A 19,318-nucleotide genomic window follows, 5' to 3' on the forward strand; every position below is an offset into this window, starting at 1 on the left:
TTTTCCTTCAAACCAAGTTCCTAGTCGTACTCGTAGGAGAAAGACCTCGTGAACGCCTGACTCCGCACCCCGGGCAACCACACCATCCACAGTGCACACCATCCACACAACCACCCCCCTCGACCCAGCAAATCAGACGGCTTATCAACCCACTAGCGCCCGCCGTCCTCAACCAAGCTCCCAAGCTTACCACTCTCTCCACTCTAACCACTCTACTCTACTCTACTCTACTCTTCTGCTCTCCACTACTACCACTACCACTACAACTACTCCTACTACTCCTCTCCTCTTAGCTTTGCTCCCTTTCTTTCTCTCTCCTCTCCCTCCTCAAAGCTCTCCAATTGCGACGTGCTCTTAACTTCTATCCCCCTCCCCTCTACTAGACGAACCCAACCCATCATACTGCAGGAGCTCGCATCGCTCCCCCTCCCGCCCATTCGCAATGGCCGAGACCCAGCAGCGCGACGTCACCAACCACGTTCTCTTTGAGATCGCTACAGAGGTTGCGAATCGAGGTAACCCCATTCCCCACGTTCCCAATTGACCTCGTCCACCGAGACTGACCTTATCTCCTATAGTCGGTGGTATCTACTCGGTCCTCAAATCGAAAGCACAGGTCACAACTGCCGAATATGGCGCTTCATACACCTTGTTGGGTCCGCTCAACAGGAACTCGGTAGGCTCCCTCCAGGCGCATGGCGCTGGATGGCATTTCAATGCTGATCGCAACCCCAGGCCGCAGTCGAGGTTGAGGAAATTGAGCCCAAGGACCCTGCTCTAGTAAATACCATCAAGTCGATGAACGATCGGGGCATCAAGACCATGTACGGTCGCTGGCTGATCGATGGCGCCCCACGGGTCCTTCTTTTCGATACCAGCACAGCCTACGGATTCCTCGACGAATGGAAAGGCGATTTGTGGACGGTTGCTGGCATCCCATCCCCGCCTGGTGATTCGGAGACCAACGAGGCCATTGTCTTTGGTTATCTCATTGCGTGGTTTTTGGGAGAGGTATGTCTATTCCATCCTAACTCGGTCCGCGCAAATTTGCGACAGATCGACTAACATGGTTGTAGTATGTATTCCACGAGAAGAAGCGAGCAGTCATTGCCCAATTCCACGAGTGGCTGGCCGGTGTCGCACTCCCTCTTTGCAAGAAGCGACGCATCGATGTCACCACGATCTTCACCACCCACGCCACCCTTCTCGGTCGCTACCTCTGCGCCGGATCCGTCGACTTCTACAACAACCTGCAGTACTTTGATGTGGATGCTGAGGCTGGAAAGCGAGGCATATACCACAGGTATTGCATCGAGCGCGCCGCTACTCACGCCGCTGATGTCTTTACTACGGTATCCCACATCACTGCTTACGAAAGCGAACATCTCCTCAAGCGAAAGCCTGACGGAGTTCTTCCTAACGGTCTGAACGTGAAGAAGTTCTCGGCTACTCACGAGTTCCAGAACTTGCATCAGCAGGCCAAGGTCAAGATCAACGATTTCGTCCGAGGACATTTCTACGGTCACAACGATTTCGACCCTGAGAACACGCTATTCTTCTTCACTGCTGGTCGCTACGAGTACAGGAATAAAGGTGTCGACATGTTCATCGAGTCATTGGCGCGTCTGAACCACAAGATGAAGAGCTCCGGTTCGAACATGACTGTGGTTGCTTTCATCATTATGCCAGCACAGACGCAATCATTGACCGTTGAGGCCCTCAAGGGTCAGGCCGTTATCAAATCGCTCCACGACACTGTCAAGGTGATTGAGGAGAACGTGGGCAAGAAGCTGTTCGAGCGATCTCTTGCTTGGACGGAGGGCCAGGAGCTCCCAGAAGACAAGGAGCTTTTGTCTGCGTCGGATAAGATCATGCTCCGTCGCCGACTGTTCGCGATGAAGCGTCACAACCTTCCCCCGATCGTCACCCACAACATGGTGAACGACTCAGAAGACCCAATTCTCAACCAGATCCGCCGCTGCCAGCTCTTCAACCACCCCTCGGACCGCGTCAAGGTCGTCTTCCACCCCGAGTTCTTGAACTCCGCAAACCCTGTGCTGCCCATCGACTACGATGACTTCGTCCGTGGTACCCATCTCGGTGTTTTCTCCTCGTACTACGAGCCTTGGGGCTACACCCCAGCCGAGTGCACCGTCATGGGTGTACCCAGCATTACAACCAACCTGTCTGGATTCGGTTGCTACATGGAGGAGTTGATCGAGAACGCGTCCGATTACGGTATCTACATTGTGGACCGACGTATGAAGGGTGTGGACGACTCGGTCAACCAGCTTGCTGAGTACATGCACGAGTTCACAAAGAAGAGCAAGCGCCAGCGCATCAACCAGCGTAACCGGACCGAGCGTCTGTCCGACCTGCTCGACTGGAAGCGCATGGGTATGGAGTACGTCAAGGCTCGCCAATTGGCATTGAGGCGCGCATACCCAGCCGCATTCGAGGGTGACGAGGAGCCCGACTTCTTCGGATCTGGTGATGTGAAGATCTCCCGTCCGCTCTCCGAGCCAGGGTCGCCTCGCGACCGATCTGGAATGATGACTCCTGGTGACTTCGCCTCACTGCAGGAAGGCCGCGAGGGACTCAGCACGGAGGACTACATTGCATGGAAGCTCCCGTAAGTATTGCCCCAAATTTTGACAACTATCGTATTTGTGCATTATGCTAATTGCAACGCAACAGAGAGGAGGAAGATCCCGATGACTACCCATTCCCACTCACCCTGCGAACGAAGAAGCCCAACGGCTCAGGAACCGCATCGCCTGCGATCCCCGCGGCCGTCAATGGCAGCGAGGCATCATAACGATGCGCAATCGAAAAGCAGTCTTGGTGAGAGAAGTGTGTGGGCGAGTGGTTTGACAAATTGCATCTTTTTTCATTCTTGGTTTTCCGATCATGAATCAAAATTCTCATTTATATAGTTTTCTGGGTTGGCGGAGGCGGGAGCGCGGTCGTCGAATGGTAAATGCAATGACAGGGCAAGGCTCGGAACGTGTGATTTCTCGATTCTGTGGTTCTGCATAGGGGACGGGTTCTTTTTTTTTTTCTCACACAACATAGCGACAGTGTAATTCCGGTTTTTTCTCTTTTCGTTCCGCCAGCATGTGAATCTGCTTCGCTATTCCCGAAGAGCAAGCTTTCTATCTGTACTGTACAATCTATCAATCTATCTATGTATCCATCTATGAAGACGCAATGGCGATTCGTGTATGTCGACTCTAACAAATACGTCAACCAGTAATCAATCACGTCTTCGATTGGCCCACCCATCATTTTTCATTCCGCTCCAATTGACCAATCATAACATGTCTGCACGTACGAGGTCGCACAATGTAACTCGTACGAACCAAGTTTTCCGCATTCAGACCTCGCGGAATGCATCACTTACGCCCACTGCACTCTTCTCTTTTTCTCTACTGCGTACTCAGTAACACTTTCGCATGGCGCAGTCATGACTCTACGAAATGACGAAATAGAATACAAGCAAAAAATAAGAACACCGAGTTTGTCCATGAGGCCACATGACAACAACGTCGCTGCGCGCGCGCTCGAGGTTCGGGGCACAGGCAAGGCTCAGGTACAGGCACAGGCACAGGCAAGGCAAGCAAGTTTCAAGGTGTGCCGTCCGCTGCTGCTGCTGCTGATGTTATATCATCTGCTCCCCATCACCCATACAAAGTGATTTTCTTTGTTTCGACGAATGACTGTGCTTGTTACATAGTTAAGTTATTTCTGTACTATGGATTGTTTCTGTTTCGTTTCCCTGGGTGGGACAAGTGCTATGAGTACGCCATGCTACGTTATGCTATTCAAGTTACAGGTACCTATCTGGTACCTGGGTAGTAGGCAAGGCACTGTAGGATCAATGCTGCAATGTCGCTTGTTTCGGAAAATAATTATAACTTTAGATACGGTACCCACGGTAACTATGTACCTTGACAAGGGGGCGGCGTGGGCGTGCGGGCGCGCGGGATCGGGAAGTGGGAAGTATTCGTTCACAGATATGGTACGTAGTAATGGTACACTGCATTGCATGTGCGCGCAGGAAACGTGTTGGTGCTCTTTGTTTTCTTTGGTGGTTTTGTGTATATTGGGTAGGTGGTGTTTTTATAAATTGAAGGTATTTACCGGGGCCCCGGAATTGGGGTTGTAGATGGGAGCGGGAAGGATATGGTGTTAGGGTCGGAAAAGTTGGTCTGGACCGAGAGAAGTGTTAAAAGGGGAATGGGCGAGTGAGAGGGTAGAGTAGAGAGTGAAGAGAGGAGAGAGAGGAGAGAGAGGAGAGAGAGTGAAGAGAGGAGAGAGAGGAGAGAGGAGAGGTTTCCCCCTTGGCGTCATCACTTTCTCTGGAATCTGGCGTAACACAGCCTACTGACTACTACGGTAACTACCTAGGTATTATCCCTACCAGCCGGTACTTGGTACTTGCCCTTACCCTTTACACTCCTGGACACTCTTAGGACCTCATCTCACCTTATCGCGGGCAATTACACCGCCGCGCTCTCTCTCCCTCTCTCTTCTTGCTCTTCTGGTTTCCTCTTACTCTCCCCCCTCCCTCTCAAAAACATTTGAATCCTCCATCTTCCCACCATAAACATACCCGTGAAAAACATGCATCTCTCCAAATCCGCCCGCACGCTTCCGGGTCGGTCCGTTAGCTGAAATTGGCTAGCTGAGTGAACATTTCACATACCCGACCTAACATAGACACACTTACTACCCTTTTCTTTATACCCTCCCGGATCCTCACCTTGGACAACCTCTTCTCTCCCTCTACCGCCGAGTAGTCGCCCTCCCCAGTGACCCTCCGCGTCACTCCATTCCCCCCAATCCTCACGATCCCGCGTCGTTCCCCGGGGGGAAAAAGTGCAACACCCACTTCGCAATTCCTCTCCTCGGCTCGCGCAATCCGTCACCATGTTCGGTCCTTGGATCGTCGCCTTTGGGTGGCTTAAGAAGCACACCCCAAGGAAGATATCTCCCTTCAGACTTCAGATGAACTTCATCACTCTCCATTGTACGCGCTTCCTTTGAGCCATTCGGATATTTCATATCATAGCATATGGATCCGAGCGACGACGATTGCTGACACGGCCGCTAGATGTGTACATTATCTTCATGACGCTCCTCGGGTCCATCATGATCTATCCTGCGGGTGACCTGGCCTACATCGATGCTCTTTTCTTTGCCAGCGGTTCCGCGACGCAGAGTGGTCTCAATACGTGAGTACGGCAACTGGAATATACTGGATCACTACTTACGACCATTGTAGCGTTGATCTCAACAGGATCAAACTGTATCAACAGGTACGTCGCTCGAATCGCTTTGTTTTGGGGGAAATTGTACTAACCATTCGCGATGCAGATCGTCATTTACTTCATAACCATCATGTGTACGCCAATCTTCATTAACACCTTCGTCGTCTTCATCCGCCTCTACTGGTTCGAAAAGCGATTCCAACACGTCGTTTCCGAAGCGAGATCCCTCCGTCGGTATAAAAGTAGATCCAGGACGAAGAGCCAGGCGAAACAGGACCTGGAGATCGATCCCGCGCGTGAGGAGGAAGGTGTTGGCGATCGGGAAATAAGGGTCTTGAGAGCACCGGATGGCGCGGCGACGGGCACAAAGATCGAGGACGAGGATCGTTTTCGAGACGGGGAGATTGAAGATGATCCCCACCTCCCTATTCGAGCACCAACAACGGACGAAAAACGCAACAACCAAGATGACTACGATTTCCCAAGAACAGACCGAGTGAACATGCCCTTCCATCGAGATATAAGTTTCGCCGATGAGGTCGTTTCTCCAACACCCTCCCAGAGAAGGGAGACGGCCATTGCTTTTGTCGAAAACCAGCGCAACCCAAAGGATAAAGGCGTCTACCGAGTTCCCGGACCCAGAGATTACGATCTTGGATTCACCCCCCAACGCATTGAAGAGGATGAACAATTGAATAAAGAAACGACGAACGAGGATGGGCAATCGCCGATCAGACGGCACAGATCCAACTCGGTCCCTCCAACGGAACTCAATTCAGATGACCACCCGTTGAAACAGCACATTACCATTGACGTACCTGATACGCGACCACGTCCCCATGGTGGCCCTTCTGCTTACACCCTCAATACGGGCCGAGCCGTAACTGCGGATGCCGAAACACCAACAGCAGGCCAGCATCTACGCCAGCGGACCACTAGGACTTTCAGCAGCTTTCTGTCAAAGGCTCGGGAGGAAGAACGGGACCCAATGCCCTACTTGAGCTGGTCGGCAACCGTTGGACGTAACTCTGCGTTTGTTGATCTGACTGAGGACCAACGAGAGGAATTGGGCGGAATTGAATACCGAGCTCTGAAACTTCTCGCCGTTATTCTCGTGTGTTACTACATCGGTTTCCATCTGTTGGGAATGGTCGTTTTGACCCCCTGGATCAACCGGGACGGCCACTACAGAGGCGTTGTGGAGGAAGTGGGCGTTGATCCAACGTGGTGGTAAGTTATGCCATGTCATGGCCTGATCAAGAACACACAGCTGACTTGTCTAGGGGATTTTTCACACCAGCCTCCATGTTCAACGATCTTGGTTTTACCTTGACACCGACGTCCATGATTCCTTTCCAATTCGCCGTCCTGCCATTGTTACTAGGTACTTTCTTGATCATCATTGGAAACACGGGTTTCCCATGCATGCTTCGATTTATCATCTGGCTTTCTTCAAAATGCGTGCCGTATGGCAGCGGTGTATGGGAAGAGCTTCGGTTTCTGCTTGACCATCCGCGTCGATGCTTTACCTTACTTTTCCCCAGCAGTGCTAACTGGTGGCTATTCTGGGTCCTCATTCTCCTCAACGGCATCGACCTGATCTTCTTCGTCATTCTTGATGTACGTCTTATTGCTCTCCATCCCTGTCATTGACTAACTGGTCCTGCAGCTGAAAGATCCCACTGTCACTTCCCTTCCGGCTGGCTTTAAGTTTCTCGACGGATTATTCCAAGCAGCTGCCACCCGAACCGCTGGTTTTGCCGTAGTCAACATCGCAGACCTCCACCCGGCTATCCAGGTATCCTACCTAATCATGATGTACATTTCCATTTTTCCGATTGCTATCAGCATGCGACAAACGAATGTGTACGAAGAGAAGTCTCTTGGCGTATATAGTTCCGAAGAGGACGAGGAGACTAAGAGCAGCTACCTCGGAACGCATTTGCGTCGCCAACTTTCCTTCGACTTGTGGTTCGTCTTCCTTGGTTTCTTCCTCATTGCCATTGTAGAAGGCTCGCGACTGGAAAACACCAACGAGTACGCCTTTACCCTCTTTACCGTGTTGTTCGAGATTGTATCTGCATACGGCACTGTCGGGCTTAGTCTTGGTTACCCTGGAATCAACGCAAGTTTCTCGGCAGAGTTCCGGACGCTCTCGAAGCTCATCATCATCGCTATGCAGATCCGCGGCCGGCACCGTAGTTTACCGTACGCACTAGATCGCGCTATCTTGCTTCCAAGCGAGAGTCTTCACAAGAAAGAGGATGAAGATGCGACGAGAAGAGCCCGACGTCCAAGCAACGCCAGCTTCAACGGACTGCACCAGACGAACTCTGGCCTAACTCGCCGGCCCAGTACCGTGACACTCGAGGGAGCCAACACGAGAGGAAGGTTCCGGCCTCAAGACGTGGGCCGATTCTTGAGTGGAGCACTGAACGCAGGCCCGAGCATGCCTAGAGAGAAAAGAGCATAAAAGTCGATTTTCACCTTCGCATATGGCACCACAGCCTCTCTGGCTTTTCCTATTGTTACTTCTATTGGTGTTGTGGAACATGATTACTTCATACAAACATTCTGGAACCGGGGAGTTTCTAAATATACTTAGGATTATCGATTGTACATTGGAATATATTCTAGGCGCTTGGGATTGGATAGGTTTTGGGCATATTTACGGATTCTTCGTGGGTACATTGGACGGATACCCAGTTTATTGCTCAGCTTGCATAGTTTGAGGGGACAAGACCAGATAGAGATAATCGGAAAGACCATTCTGCTTCTCGGCAGCAAAGCTTACAAAGGTGCCTTCAGCTTTGAACATGCTACCTCGTATCCTGCACGTCTATTTGAGGTGACAAATCGAAATCATCTGGACCTGATGAGCATCAAAGCGTAACGCTGTGCATCATACATGCATACTTCGTGTCTTGCATGCTCGTCACCAATCGCATCCCATCGCATTGTCCTCCCGTAATCCTGGGACCATCACGTTGAGTATCGCCCTAATCGAGACAGGCGTGGAATGAGGATGCGGGGGAACTTCGTGAAGCCACCCCCGGCTCTCGTCCAATCCAGTCCCAGAATCGCCGCGTAGTTCCCCTCCTCGGCGGCTTTTGACTAATCTCGTCCTTAAGATTCGCCGATTCGCCGAGGTACCTTTCGACGTCACTCTTTCAATATCGAAGGTGTTGTTTGGTTGGAACCATTTGACAATACGAATTCCCTCCAATGCGAAGGCTCCTGGAAATGGTTATTGCAGAGAGCTTCTCGGCCCTGGATGTGGGGTAAGCATCTGATAAATCAGTCTTTACTCGCCAGCACACAATATCAGATGTTCGTAACAGCGCCATCATCAGCAGCAGCAATAGCAGCAGCAGGAAGATCTGGAGGACAACAACATATAAGACACCACACGCTGCGTCTTCTTCGTTTCCAATCCATCAGATCTCCCGCCACATGGAAGAGAATCTACACCATCATTCCACCAGAGTTCAAGAACGGAGTTTCATCGAGAAGAAACATGGCAACTTCATCCAAGATCCAACTCCCGCCACCAGCCCAGTTGGACGCACAGGTGTTTCTACCAGGCATAACGCAGGAGTCGGCGGACAAGACGAGCGAGTTGCTACAGGAGAACCACGAGAAACACCACATCTTCTTCAACCAGTCTGGCTTCCACGTACGTCCCCCCCTTCCACCAAAGATATAAGACACTCATTCATCATCCACAACAGAACCACATAGTCCACCACCTCCTCACCCTCCACGCCCTGCGCGCCTCACCCCACTCCCTCCAAACCGCCTACACCAACAACGCCTCCTACCAGCGCCCCGTCCTCCCTACCTCCACCTCCACCCTCCCCTCCCTCCACGATCCCGCGACCTTCTCCTCCCACCTCGGCTCGGAGCGCCACTACGCCACCTTCCTCGCCTTCTTCCAGCGCGAGATCGCCGCCCGCGGGTGGCAGTCCGTCCTCAATTCCTACGTCTTCCAAGACGACGACCCGCGCGCAGACGACATGCTGGTCCGGATGTTCGCAGGCTTCCTGCACCCGATCATCCACCTGGGCTTCGGCGTCGAGTTCGCGCAGCCGGCCGTCATCGCCGAGGCGCTGGCGCAGGCCGCGGTCCACGAGGTGTGGTTGAAACCCTTCTTCCTCGAGGCGGAGGCGCGCGCTGCCGTGAAGCAGGCCGAGGGGGAGGGGGAAAGGGTGCCAATTGTGAGGCTGTTGGGCGAGATACGAGCGGATGAGAAACTGAGGGGTGCCGCGCGGTTCGACGACGCGAATAAAGTGCGCGACGGGATCCTCGCGCGGGCGCCGGAGGCGATGCTGTCCCTCGCGTCGCGGTACCATATCCCCCCCACCACCACCCAAGAAGAACTGGAGGAACGGAACGCGGAGATGGTGAATGCGGCGGCGTACTTCACGACTGCGGCGCTCCGGAGGGATAAAGTGGCCAAGTTTGACTTCTTCTTCATGCATTGCGTCAATTTGTCGACGTTTTTTGCGGTGTTTTTACGTCAGGAGTGGCTTTCGATGAGGGCGAAGAGGAGGTTGTTGGAGTGGAAGGTTAGGCTCGACCTCGCGTTGTATGCGTCGCGTGGCGCGCCGGAGCTGCTTGCTGTTGAGGAGGTGAGGAGGCTTGCGGGGGAGGGAGGGGGGAGTTCGTGGGAGGATGTGTGTGCGCGGATCGTGGAGTTTGCGGACGATGGGCATGCGAGTAAGTTTGTGAGGGCGTTGATGGGCGGGGAGGGGGTTTGTCGGAAGTTTGCCACGGAGGGTGCGGAGGGGGAGAAAGGGAACGAGGAGATGTTTCCGATTAGGGGCGATATGTGGAGGGTGCTGGGGAATATGGTGGTTGATAGTGTGGAGGCGAGCGGGCCAACGTGGGTGAGGAGTTGTGGGTTTGAGGAGGCGTGGAGGGATGTGCCTGATAGGGAGGAGGGGGGATCGAAGCTATGATTGAGTGTATTGGTTTTGCTTGAGGGTATGCTTTTTCGTGGTGTTGATGAATTGTGAATGTGCTGATATAGGTACACATGCCTTGGACGCACATACATGCTTCAATTTGATATACATACCTCTCACTGAGAGAACTATATACATCCACAGGGATTTATGATCATAACGAGAATGGAAGTGTATACATTGCTGATCTTTACGCCCGTCCATTCTATTACTGTTCTCCACGTCGAGCATAGTAATACCTTCTTATTGGTAGTGATAAGACAGATATTAGAGACTTGATCCGACTTGCTTACTCGACTTTGAGATCACATGGAAATGTCACTGCTATATAGAGAACTGTTAAGCCTTTCTGACCTGGTCTGGGAAACGGAAAATTGTAACTGTGAATAGAACAAGAGGGGGCATGGTAACATGTGTAGTCACAGGCATGGACATGTATGGCATCGTATCATTGAAGTGTGTGAACATGATTTTGATAATAAAGTCTGGGTGTATATATATGTACAAAAGATCTACACATTAGCGATCTAACTAACCATCATTCATCCCCGATCTTCATAAAGACCGCGGATGCGAATGCGTATATCCGACTCTACGTCGAACTCGAAACCCGAAACCGAAAAAAACCGAAGCATCATCACTCATTAGATTAAACTCGCGCCGAAAGCCATGCTGCCCACGACGACAGCGCCGCACGCAACAAGCGCCTTCAGCCCCGCAAACGGCGGCACACCCCTCGGCGCCGCACCCTTCGAGTTCGTCGGCGAAGCATTCGTGTTGCCCTGTCCCGTCGCCGGGTTTCCCTCCCCTTTACCCTTCTGCTGCTCCTCGGACGTCACGCTGCCCTGCACGCACTTGTCGCCGTCGAGCTTGCCGTCCTTGCCGAAGCCGATCTCCGCGGCGCGCTGCCAGACGTTGGTGACGTTGAAGTAGTCGTTGGGCTGGTAGAACAGGCGGCAGCTGGACGTGTCGTTGAGGAACTGGGTGGGGATGCCGTCGCCCTCGAGGCCCTTGCGGATGTTGTCTTGGAAGTTGACGGCCGCGGACGCGAAGTTGATGGCGAACGGGTTCGGCAGGAATTCCACCCACTCGGTCGCCTTGGAGCGGCTGCTGGCGAAGTTGGCGACGAGGACCGCGGACATTTGCGTGAGGTAGGCGGATTGGAGGACTAGGGAGCCCTTGGTGCCGCCGACGGCTTGCATGGGGCCTGTCTCCGGGCGTCCGCCGATGGCGATGGTTTTCACGCCGGATTGCTGGACCATGAGTTCTGTGAAGAGGGAGCAGGTGGAGGCGCAGATGCCGTCGGTTAGGAGGATGATGTCTTCGGGCTTGAAGGGGTCGTCCTTGATGTTGGAGCGCGAGCCGTAGCCGGTCATGGTGACGCCGATGGAGTAGCGGTCCGAGGACGTGGCGATGGGGTCGGAGAGGTTGTAGCGGAGCTCGTGGGTGAACGAGTCGTCGTGGAACTTGGCGCCGCTCATGTCCTTCCAGTCCTTGTAGGCCTGGAGGTCCTTGTTCAGGTAGCTGTGGTAGTTGAAGGGGGAGGTGTAGAGCTCGCCGACGCGGCTGTTGAAGGTCAGCTGGCTGAAGGTATCTCCGAAGAGGTCGGAGGCCTTGCTGATGCGGTAGCGGGATTGGAGCTGGGGAACCTGGGAGGGGAAGAACTGGAGGTAGGTGTCGTATCCGAGGAGGATCTTGCCTCCGCCGTTGGTTCGGAGATCGATGACGTTCTTGACAGCCTTGCGCTTCTTGGCCTCAGAGAGGTACTCCTCGACGACCGACTGGAACTCCCGGGCATCGGAGTTGCTCTCGGTGTTGAAGGTCTGGATCATGAGAACACCAACGGTACCGACGCTGGTGTCGAGGAAGTAACCGGCGAGAGCCACATCAGAAGCCGTGTGCTCTACAGCAGGCTCGGGATACGCGGCAGGGACATAACGGCGGCTGAGATGCTTCTCCTTTTCGTGTTGGAGAGACCGGGGGAGCTGATGAGGATCCTGACGCTTGTGCAACTGGGTGCTTGAGAGCCCGCGGTTGGCAGAAGTCCTGGCGGTAATGAAAGTGTCGTAGAACGTATCCGGGTCATCGACGCGGCCCCAAGCTGACGAGTCGAGCACGACGGCGTAGTTCAGGTAGGTCTGCTCGGTTCCGTTCTCGAACTTGATCTTGGTGTCTGGGCCAGGGTAAAACGAAGGGTTGGCGAACAAGCCATAGGACTCGGCAGGTTGCATGAAGAACATGGCGTTCCACCTTGCGTCGGGGTCGTGGTAAGAGTTCTGCAGACTCTCATCCTTCAAGAATTGAACAGCGTCCTTGCCGTTGATTTGTGAGATAGCAGACGGCTCGTTTGAGCTGCTGGTGTTGTAGCTGTTGACCGTGTAGATCTTGGGCACGCCATCACCATTGGTTGCGCTGATCAAAGCAATCTGTCGCGACCTACGCCATCGGAAAACACCGTTGTACGCCATGCCATCCCAGCTGAAGTGACCATCGTGTGCCTTGGTGAAAAGAGTGGCAATGTCGTTCTCAAAATCGAATTCGTTTTTGTACTCGCTGCCGTTGACCTTCTTGCCGATGTCGTCCAATCCACCCATGATATCTACCTTCTCGTTCACATATCCTTTGGGTGGATCCTTCAGATATGAGATTGTAGACTGGAACTCGGCCATCTGCTTGATGGCCTTGAGCGTCAATGTCGCGGCATCGTTGTCGATTGGTACTGATTTCAAGCAAGCATACGCAAGATCTGCCTGAACGGTTGGAGTCCTTGATCGACTGGTTTCAACTTGGCCAGAGACCTGTTCGCATGCTCGCTGGGTGTTGATTGGGCCTGTTCCTGATGCCGTTCCAGTTGGATCCAGGTTGTCAGCCGACGATACAACTTGTGTAGCACTGGGTGAGAGGGAAAATTCCGATTGGGCGTGAGCCAGAGCGGCGATCGCCGTGAGCGCAGCAAATGTCTTCATGGCGAAAAATGGAACTGAATCTCGAAGAATTGAAGAGGGGAATCGGTTGGAAATATGAGATACGAAGTCGTACGCGTAGCTGCAGCAGCCCGGGACGCGGTTAATCTATTTTATGACAGAATGCAGGTCGAAGGACTCAACAGCTGCAGCGTTCTCTCGAAATAACCAGATTGGACAGGATCCGGAACCTCGCCGTTCGAAGATGACCTGGTTTCCAACGCTGCTGGCAATAAGGGTGCGGCGTTGCAAAATATGGTCCCGAGTCTTTGTTCGTCCTGATTGCCTCTGGTCCTGCGGCAATTGACGTTGAAGGACGAAAAACAAACAATGGATTGGCCAAAGGATTGGAGATCACTCACTCAGAGCAATTGGACGCGGGGGAGGAAAGACGACGGCAACAAAGTTATTTAAACAAGCACAGCAGGTTATTATGGGGTTCGCCATGGCCTGTACTCGATCTAACGGGTACTCGTCCATCCATAGGCTTGTGCCTACATAGTGTTGTTTTGCTTGCAGGGCATCCGTATCGTCCGAACAAGCCCTGCGCAAAGTGGAGAGTTTGCCCCTGTATTAGGTGCACAGCCATGCCATCTTTTCCGCCTGCGAGTAGCACACCCATAGGCCCCCCAGAGAGAAGGCCAGCCACGCCTGGCGCATTACCGAATCACAGACGGCATGGAGGGAAACAATGATCGAAAACGGTATGTGGCTTGTCAATCGTTGGTGGAGCATCTTAAGGAGCTGCGAGCTAGCGGGTGCCTAGGCCAGACACCAGACTGCGCGGCTGAAGTCTGCGTGCTGGGGGCGCATACAAGCACAAATCGCGGAGGTGGGAGTTGAAGCGAATGGGGATGGATGAGTTGATCCATTGATATTGTAGAGTTTGAATGCATGTGGTCGTCAATCATCTTCTCTTCTATCTAGTCCTTCGATGTACGAGTATGCAGTATTCATCGCAAGAGTCACTAAGGGCATTCGAGCTGATGGGGAGGCAGAGTAAGGGTCAATGTCTCTTTGTCGGAACTCGGAAGTCCGATAAGTGTCTTGTCGCCTGGTGTGTGATTTGGGATGGACGATTGATGGACGATGATGATGGTGCATTTTGGTTTCGACTGGTCCAAAATAAGGTGCGACTTGGCGATTCAGCTGAGTGTGGCGCCACGCACAGACTCTATTCGCACTATCCTCTCCTCCATCATGTTTCCTACACAGACGGTGACTACAGAGCAGATCCTACACCACCATCCATACTGTACTCCGTACAACGACCGTAGAGAGTCAAAGTGACCCTCCAATGCATCACACTAGAACCAACTCCAAGCCACCACCAAACCCACACATTCCCGTACGACTCGCTCGAAACCTTCTTGTTCAACGTGCTTACGGGTGGACGTGCCTCGTACGGCAGTAGTCAACCCAAGTGCACCTCGTGCCTCATGCGTTCGCTGCCGTCTCTTCCATGAGCCTAACCCAAAGCCTGTCCTTGTCCCTGCCCTACGGGTATCCTGCGTTGTCGCGCGAGCTAAAAGCCATAAGAATAACGAGACCCTATCATTTGATGATTGATCCCTAAAGGGCGGTGCAATGTGCTTTTTTCCAATGTCCAGGTCAAACACATCCCATTACGGCCATTCCATGCTGCTTGCTGACAAGATAGTTGAATTCTTTTCGGCGGTAGGGTGCACCTTACATCCATTTAGGTTCTCCAACTAAGACAAGCGGGCGGCCTTGCAATCTTAGGGCATGGACATGAAATCATAACATCAATCATTAGGTATAGTTGTCGCACACTCGTACGGGTTGGGTAGGAAGTCATGGTCATAAGCTGTCATTGCATTGAGCTTCAGCTGAAGCTCTTGCCTGAACAAAATCAACCAACCAACTGAAAGTTTACAGCGAAAAAGAAAGATAAAGAAGAAGAAAGAGAAAATGTATACATTCGTATGACCGAACTTATCAATCTCTCTCTGCCTGGTATTCTTGCACGTTACGTTCACATAAGATCGCAACAACGGTATGCGGCTGATGCATTCAAAGCTTGAATCTCGCCTTTTTGCGCCCCATCCCCGCAACATACATACAAGACAAGTAACTACACACTCGTACAATAGCGTACATCTCGCTATGACCTTGCCTTGCTACGAGGTAAAATAGTCACTAAAGTAGACCCTCCCTGCCCTCTTGATCTGCATTCATACATATGTACGGCTTCCAATTGTGGGTTTAATTTTGGGGATCCTCTTATTGATCTGCGTACGAGCGACCCACTCGCCGCCCAAGCCCGTATATCGGGATCGGATCGAATTAAATGTACAGAGAGAGGTTTATCGCCGGCTATTATTATTCACATACATACGCTCTGAACTTTAATGGCTTCTTTAAAACATGGAATAGGTTGTAAATGCTCGTATGCTTCATTGTCAAGCTATGAATGATAGCAGGCGGACGGCCTGATACTCTGTGGATATTCATAATGTTTGTATGTAATGTACTGTATGCAGCCTAGGTATATTATGCTATTCTGATGATACATTTTCCTGCACTCCGGACTGACTGGACAACCAACGAACCAGCCCTCGTATGTAAAGATGCTTGCCGAAAACGGCAAACAAAACTCTCCTCCACAAATGATTTTGTTCAGCCTTGTGATGGAGCAAAAGCATAAAACAAGCTTTTACGCCCTGTCGTCTTTTTGAAAACCACATCTTCTCCCCGTCTCAATTCACCATCTCTACATCAACGCCAGGCAAACCAAGTCCACGCCTCTGTCTCTCGACCCGTCCGTCTCGTTTACTGTACCTCCAAAACCTTGACATCCTTCGCCTTAGCCTCCAGCATGCTATCCCTCCACTTCGCGACCTCCCTCAACGCCCTCGACGGCTCCTTCTTCCGCATGAGCAAGAACCCCTGGATCTCCGCAGGCGAGAACTGCCTCTCAGGAAGCTGATCCGCGAACTCATTCGCCATCTCCTTAAGCCTCTCCGGATCCACGACGTCGAGCGCGGGCTCGCGCGCCAAGAGGTCGAGGAACTCCGCATCTTCCTTCGTGCTGCCCGACCGTCCGAACTTCCCCGTCGTTGGGGAGGAAGGCACGGCTTTGCGCTTAGCCGGAGCTTTGGCTTTGGCGACCTCGTGCGTGTTGTACATCCGCTTGAAGATGTCGCGCATCTGGTCGCGCGTCGCGAGCGTGAATTGCACCTGCAGATCGACTCTGCCAGGCCGGATGAGCGCGGCGTCGAGTTTCTCGGGGAGGTTGGTCGTCATGATGAGGACGCGTCCCTCGTGGGAGGCGACGCCGTCGATGGCGTTGAGGAGCCCGGAGAGCGAGATGAGGGACTTGAAGCCGACTTGCGACTGCCCTGGGACGGAGGCCTTCGTGGGATCCGTCTTGCTGATCTTGGTGAGGTTGCCGTCGTCGGTGGAGGTCTCGCTGGTGGCTTCTTCGCCTTCTTTGGCGGCGGCGTCGGTGGGCGCGTCGTCTGGGCGGCGGAGACCGGCCGAGTCGATGTCTTCGAGGAGGACGATGCAGCGGCGCGGGAGCTGGGAGAAGAGTTTGTTGAGGTCGGATTCGGTGAGGCCGATTTCCATGAGCGAGATGCAGTAGATGTCAAGCCCGAAGATACCGGCGAGAGCAAATGACAGCGAGGTCTTGCCGGTGCCAGGAGGTCCGTAGAGGAGGTATCCACGTCGGTATGGGATACCTCGTGCGGCGTACCATCGGGCGCTCGCAGGATGCAGGTACTCGTTGATGTCCATGACGACCATTGCCTTCTGCTTCTGGTCCAGGGAAACGGAGCTCATTGGTCGCGACGGCCTGAGTGACTGTCTGTCCCAAGCGTAGTTCGACCTCTCCTCTTTTGGCGACGGTCGGTGGATTGCGGTCATTTTGTTGTCCTTGGTGAGCGTCCATCGCTTGATATGATTCAGCAGCTCCTTGATAGGCTCGGTCGTGCGTCCTATGCACTTGATATCCAGCGTCTGGTCCTCAGCCTTCCCGAAGAAGCTCTGCGACTTCTTCTCTCGGCGCGTGCGCGCGAAGATGAACCGCCGGCCCTTGTAGTAGAACTTGTCGCTGCCGAAGTTGGGCTCGTACCTCGGCGGGATGTTGGAAGCCCACTTTTCGAAGTTGAAGATGCCGGCCTCGTCTAGGACGTCCTCGTCGCTGGCTTTGGCCTCCTCGCTGCTCTCTTCGTAGGCGGACACCCATTTTGTCACTGCCTTGAGGTCGCGCGAGATCTTGGTCATTTGCTGTTCGGCGATCCATTCCATGATCTGCGAGAAGAGTGAGTCGTCGTCTTCGATCTGGATCGACGACATGAAGTATGCGGCGAACAGGTCGTAGGACCGAGTGTAGAGGAACTGAGCGCCCTTTGCTAGACCAAAGACGACCAGGCATCCCGAGACTGCGAGGCCGATGTCAACACCGAGAAGATTGAAGACCAGACTGGATAGGATTCCATAGCCGGGAATCAGTGCGTCCAGAAGAGTGGACGGGAGACTGGTGACGGTGGAATTGAACGCGGAGGTGTCGAACTGGAGCCTGTTGAGGCTGGATAGGTCTATCATGATTGCGATTTCAAAATAGACAAGGTGGTTTGGCTGTTGACGAGAGACAAGGACCTGTCTCAATGCGCACAACTGACTTCTTTATAGAAAGATCTACCAGATAGATCGATCACAGCCAAGAATAGTAGTGTAATGACTGAGAAAGAGATCAGTATTGCAGGAAAGAAAGTCGATCAGACTTGAGCTTTTATATTCACTTTTCCAAAACCCAACGCACGGCCTCCCAGGCAGACAAACCCACACAGTCTTTTTTTAGTGCCTCTGTAGTGATTCTGTAGTGAATCTGACTGAAAATTTTGCAAAAGGATCAATGCGATGGATCAAAACACAAAAGGAGAGTTAAATCGAATCTACGTGGATGCACAAGGTGCATATATACATATACAGTGGACATGGCGGAGCCTCTGCATGCGAACGAGACTGATCAAACGAGCACGATAATAGACGTCGTTCGGCATTTTCTCCCTGAAAGGCGATCTGCCTCAGGAATGGGTGCGCAGGGTGTCAGGCCGATTATGGCAATTGGTGTGCAGTGGATAGGGTTTCAGGCAGCATTAGGATGGTCGAGTGAGTATGTATGGTACAGTAACGAGTTGGGGTCGGCGCGAAGAGCGGTGCAGCGGGTACAGCTAAGGAGGTTGCAGCGAAATACTTGGTGAAGCGGAAGAAATTGGAATGGACGACCAGTCAGGAGATGCGAAGACAGAATCAGCATGATGCATGGTGGATGATGTGGTGGATGACCAGCAGCAGTAGAGGAGTTGCTGCATGCTGAGATGCTAGTGCATGCATCTCAGATGGATCTCGACCTGTAAGCTGCAAATGCTGTCACAGGCAACAACTATGTATAGAGGTAGAAGGGAAAACGTGGTTCGAATAGGCAGCGAGACTGATGCAGGCGAATTAATGCGAAAATGTCTGTCCGTCTGGCATTCTGTGAGTCTGTCAGTCTGCAATTATCGCATTTTCACCGGAAGGGGCGACAAGGCTGATCAATGAATACCACCCAAGCTGTACCATTTCTCACCAACCATCCACACCTCAGCCCATTACAATGTGAGCTGAATGAGGGAGGGTTACCCTTGGCTTCGTCGTGTTGTCGTGCTGTCAATCAACATTCGTTCGCAAGGCTGCGCCACGTTTGGTATGGGCCTGGGGTATCAATTGGCGACAACGCGGGGTAGACGAGGATTCATCATCAGTTATCGGACCCGATCACAGTCATCATCATACTTTCTCACTGCACTTCAACATTCCACAATGTATACACACGTCTTTCTTGCTATCTTTCTTTCTTGCATTTGATGACGATGATGATGATGACGGAAGCACCCAGCACGATACTGGGTCGAACTCCCCTTGGCTATGTCATGCTTGAGCTTCCTCAGAGCATGCCCTCCCTCCCCAGCGTGTTCTCCGGCGCAGCCTTCCAACACGCCTTCTGAAAATTCGCAATTCCCTAAGCCATTCGTGATGATGAAGAAACAAAATACTGACGAAAACAAAAGTAGACAAAACAAAATCAAGGTATATAAAAAGAAACAAG

At 52.6% G+C, this 19,318-nt stretch overlaps 6 protein-coding genes across 6 annotated transcripts; 4 read left to right on the forward strand and 2 right to left on the reverse strand.

The window, feature by feature from the left end:
- Positions 1-351: 351 nt before the first annotated feature.
- BU24DRAFT_383154 (glycosyltransferase family 3 protein) lies at positions 352-3,222 on the forward strand. Its single transcript, XM_033524793.1, has 5 exons — positions 352-515; positions 579-676; positions 736-1,011; positions 1,077-2,632; positions 2,698-3,222. Exons 1-5 carry the CDS (start codon positions 443-445, stop codon positions 2,816-2,818), a joined length of 2,124 nt encoding a protein of 707 aa, XP_033389464.1. The 5' UTR covers positions 352-442; the 3' UTR covers positions 2,819-3,222.
- Positions 3,223-4,433: 1,211 nt separating this feature from the next.
- Positions 4,434-8,063, forward strand: BU24DRAFT_383159 (high affinity potassium transport protein). Its single transcript, XM_033524794.1, has 6 exons — positions 4,434-5,032; positions 5,117-5,237; positions 5,288-5,321; positions 5,380-6,503; positions 6,557-6,893; positions 6,943-8,063. Exons 1-6 carry the CDS (start codon positions 4,933-4,935, stop codon positions 7,744-7,746), a joined length of 2,520 nt encoding a protein of 839 aa, XP_033389465.1. The 5' UTR covers positions 4,434-4,932; the 3' UTR covers positions 7,747-8,063.
- BU24DRAFT_15397 (uncharacterized protein) lies at positions 7,631-8,070 on the forward strand. Its single transcript, XM_033521301.1, has one exon. It carries the CDS (start codon positions 7,769-7,771, stop codon positions 8,003-8,005), a length of 237 nt encoding a protein of 78 aa, XP_033389466.1. The 5' UTR covers positions 7,631-7,768; the 3' UTR covers positions 8,006-8,070.
- A 720-nt stretch (positions 8,071-8,790) lies between these two features.
- On the forward strand, positions 8,791-10,234 carry BU24DRAFT_457136 (uncharacterized protein; the record flags this gene model as incomplete). Its single annotated transcript, XM_033531508.1, has 2 exons — positions 8,791-8,949; positions 9,005-10,234. 2 exons carry the CDS (start codon positions 8,791-8,793, stop codon positions 10,232-10,234), a joined length of 1,389 nt encoding a protein of 462 aa, XP_033389467.1.
- A 285-nt stretch (positions 10,235-10,519) lies between these two features.
- Positions 10,520-13,407, reverse strand: BU24DRAFT_15408 (peptidase S41 family protein). Its single transcript, XM_033521304.1, has one exon. The coding sequence runs from the start codon at positions 13,204-13,206 to the stop codon at positions 10,885-10,887; it is 2,322 nt and encodes a 773-aa protein (XP_033389468.1). The 5' UTR covers positions 13,207-13,407; the 3' UTR covers positions 10,520-10,884.
- Positions 13,408-15,787: 2,380 nt separating this feature from the next.
- On the reverse strand, positions 15,788-18,037 carry BU24DRAFT_416797 (BCS1-like ATPase-like protein). Its single transcript, XM_033526547.1, has one exon. The coding sequence runs from the start codon at positions 17,770-17,772 to the stop codon at positions 15,997-15,999; it is 1,776 nt and encodes a 591-aa protein (XP_033389469.1). The 5' UTR covers positions 17,773-18,037; the 3' UTR covers positions 15,788-15,996.
- Positions 18,038-19,318: the final 1,281 nt, after the last annotated feature.

This window comes from Aaosphaeria arxii (genome assembly GCF_010015735.1).
Source record: "Aaosphaeria arxii CBS 175.79 unplaced genomic scaffold BU24scaffold_1, whole genome shotgun sequence".
NCBI lineage: Eukaryota > Fungi > Ascomycota > Dothideomycetes > Pleosporales > Aaosphaeria > Aaosphaeria arxii.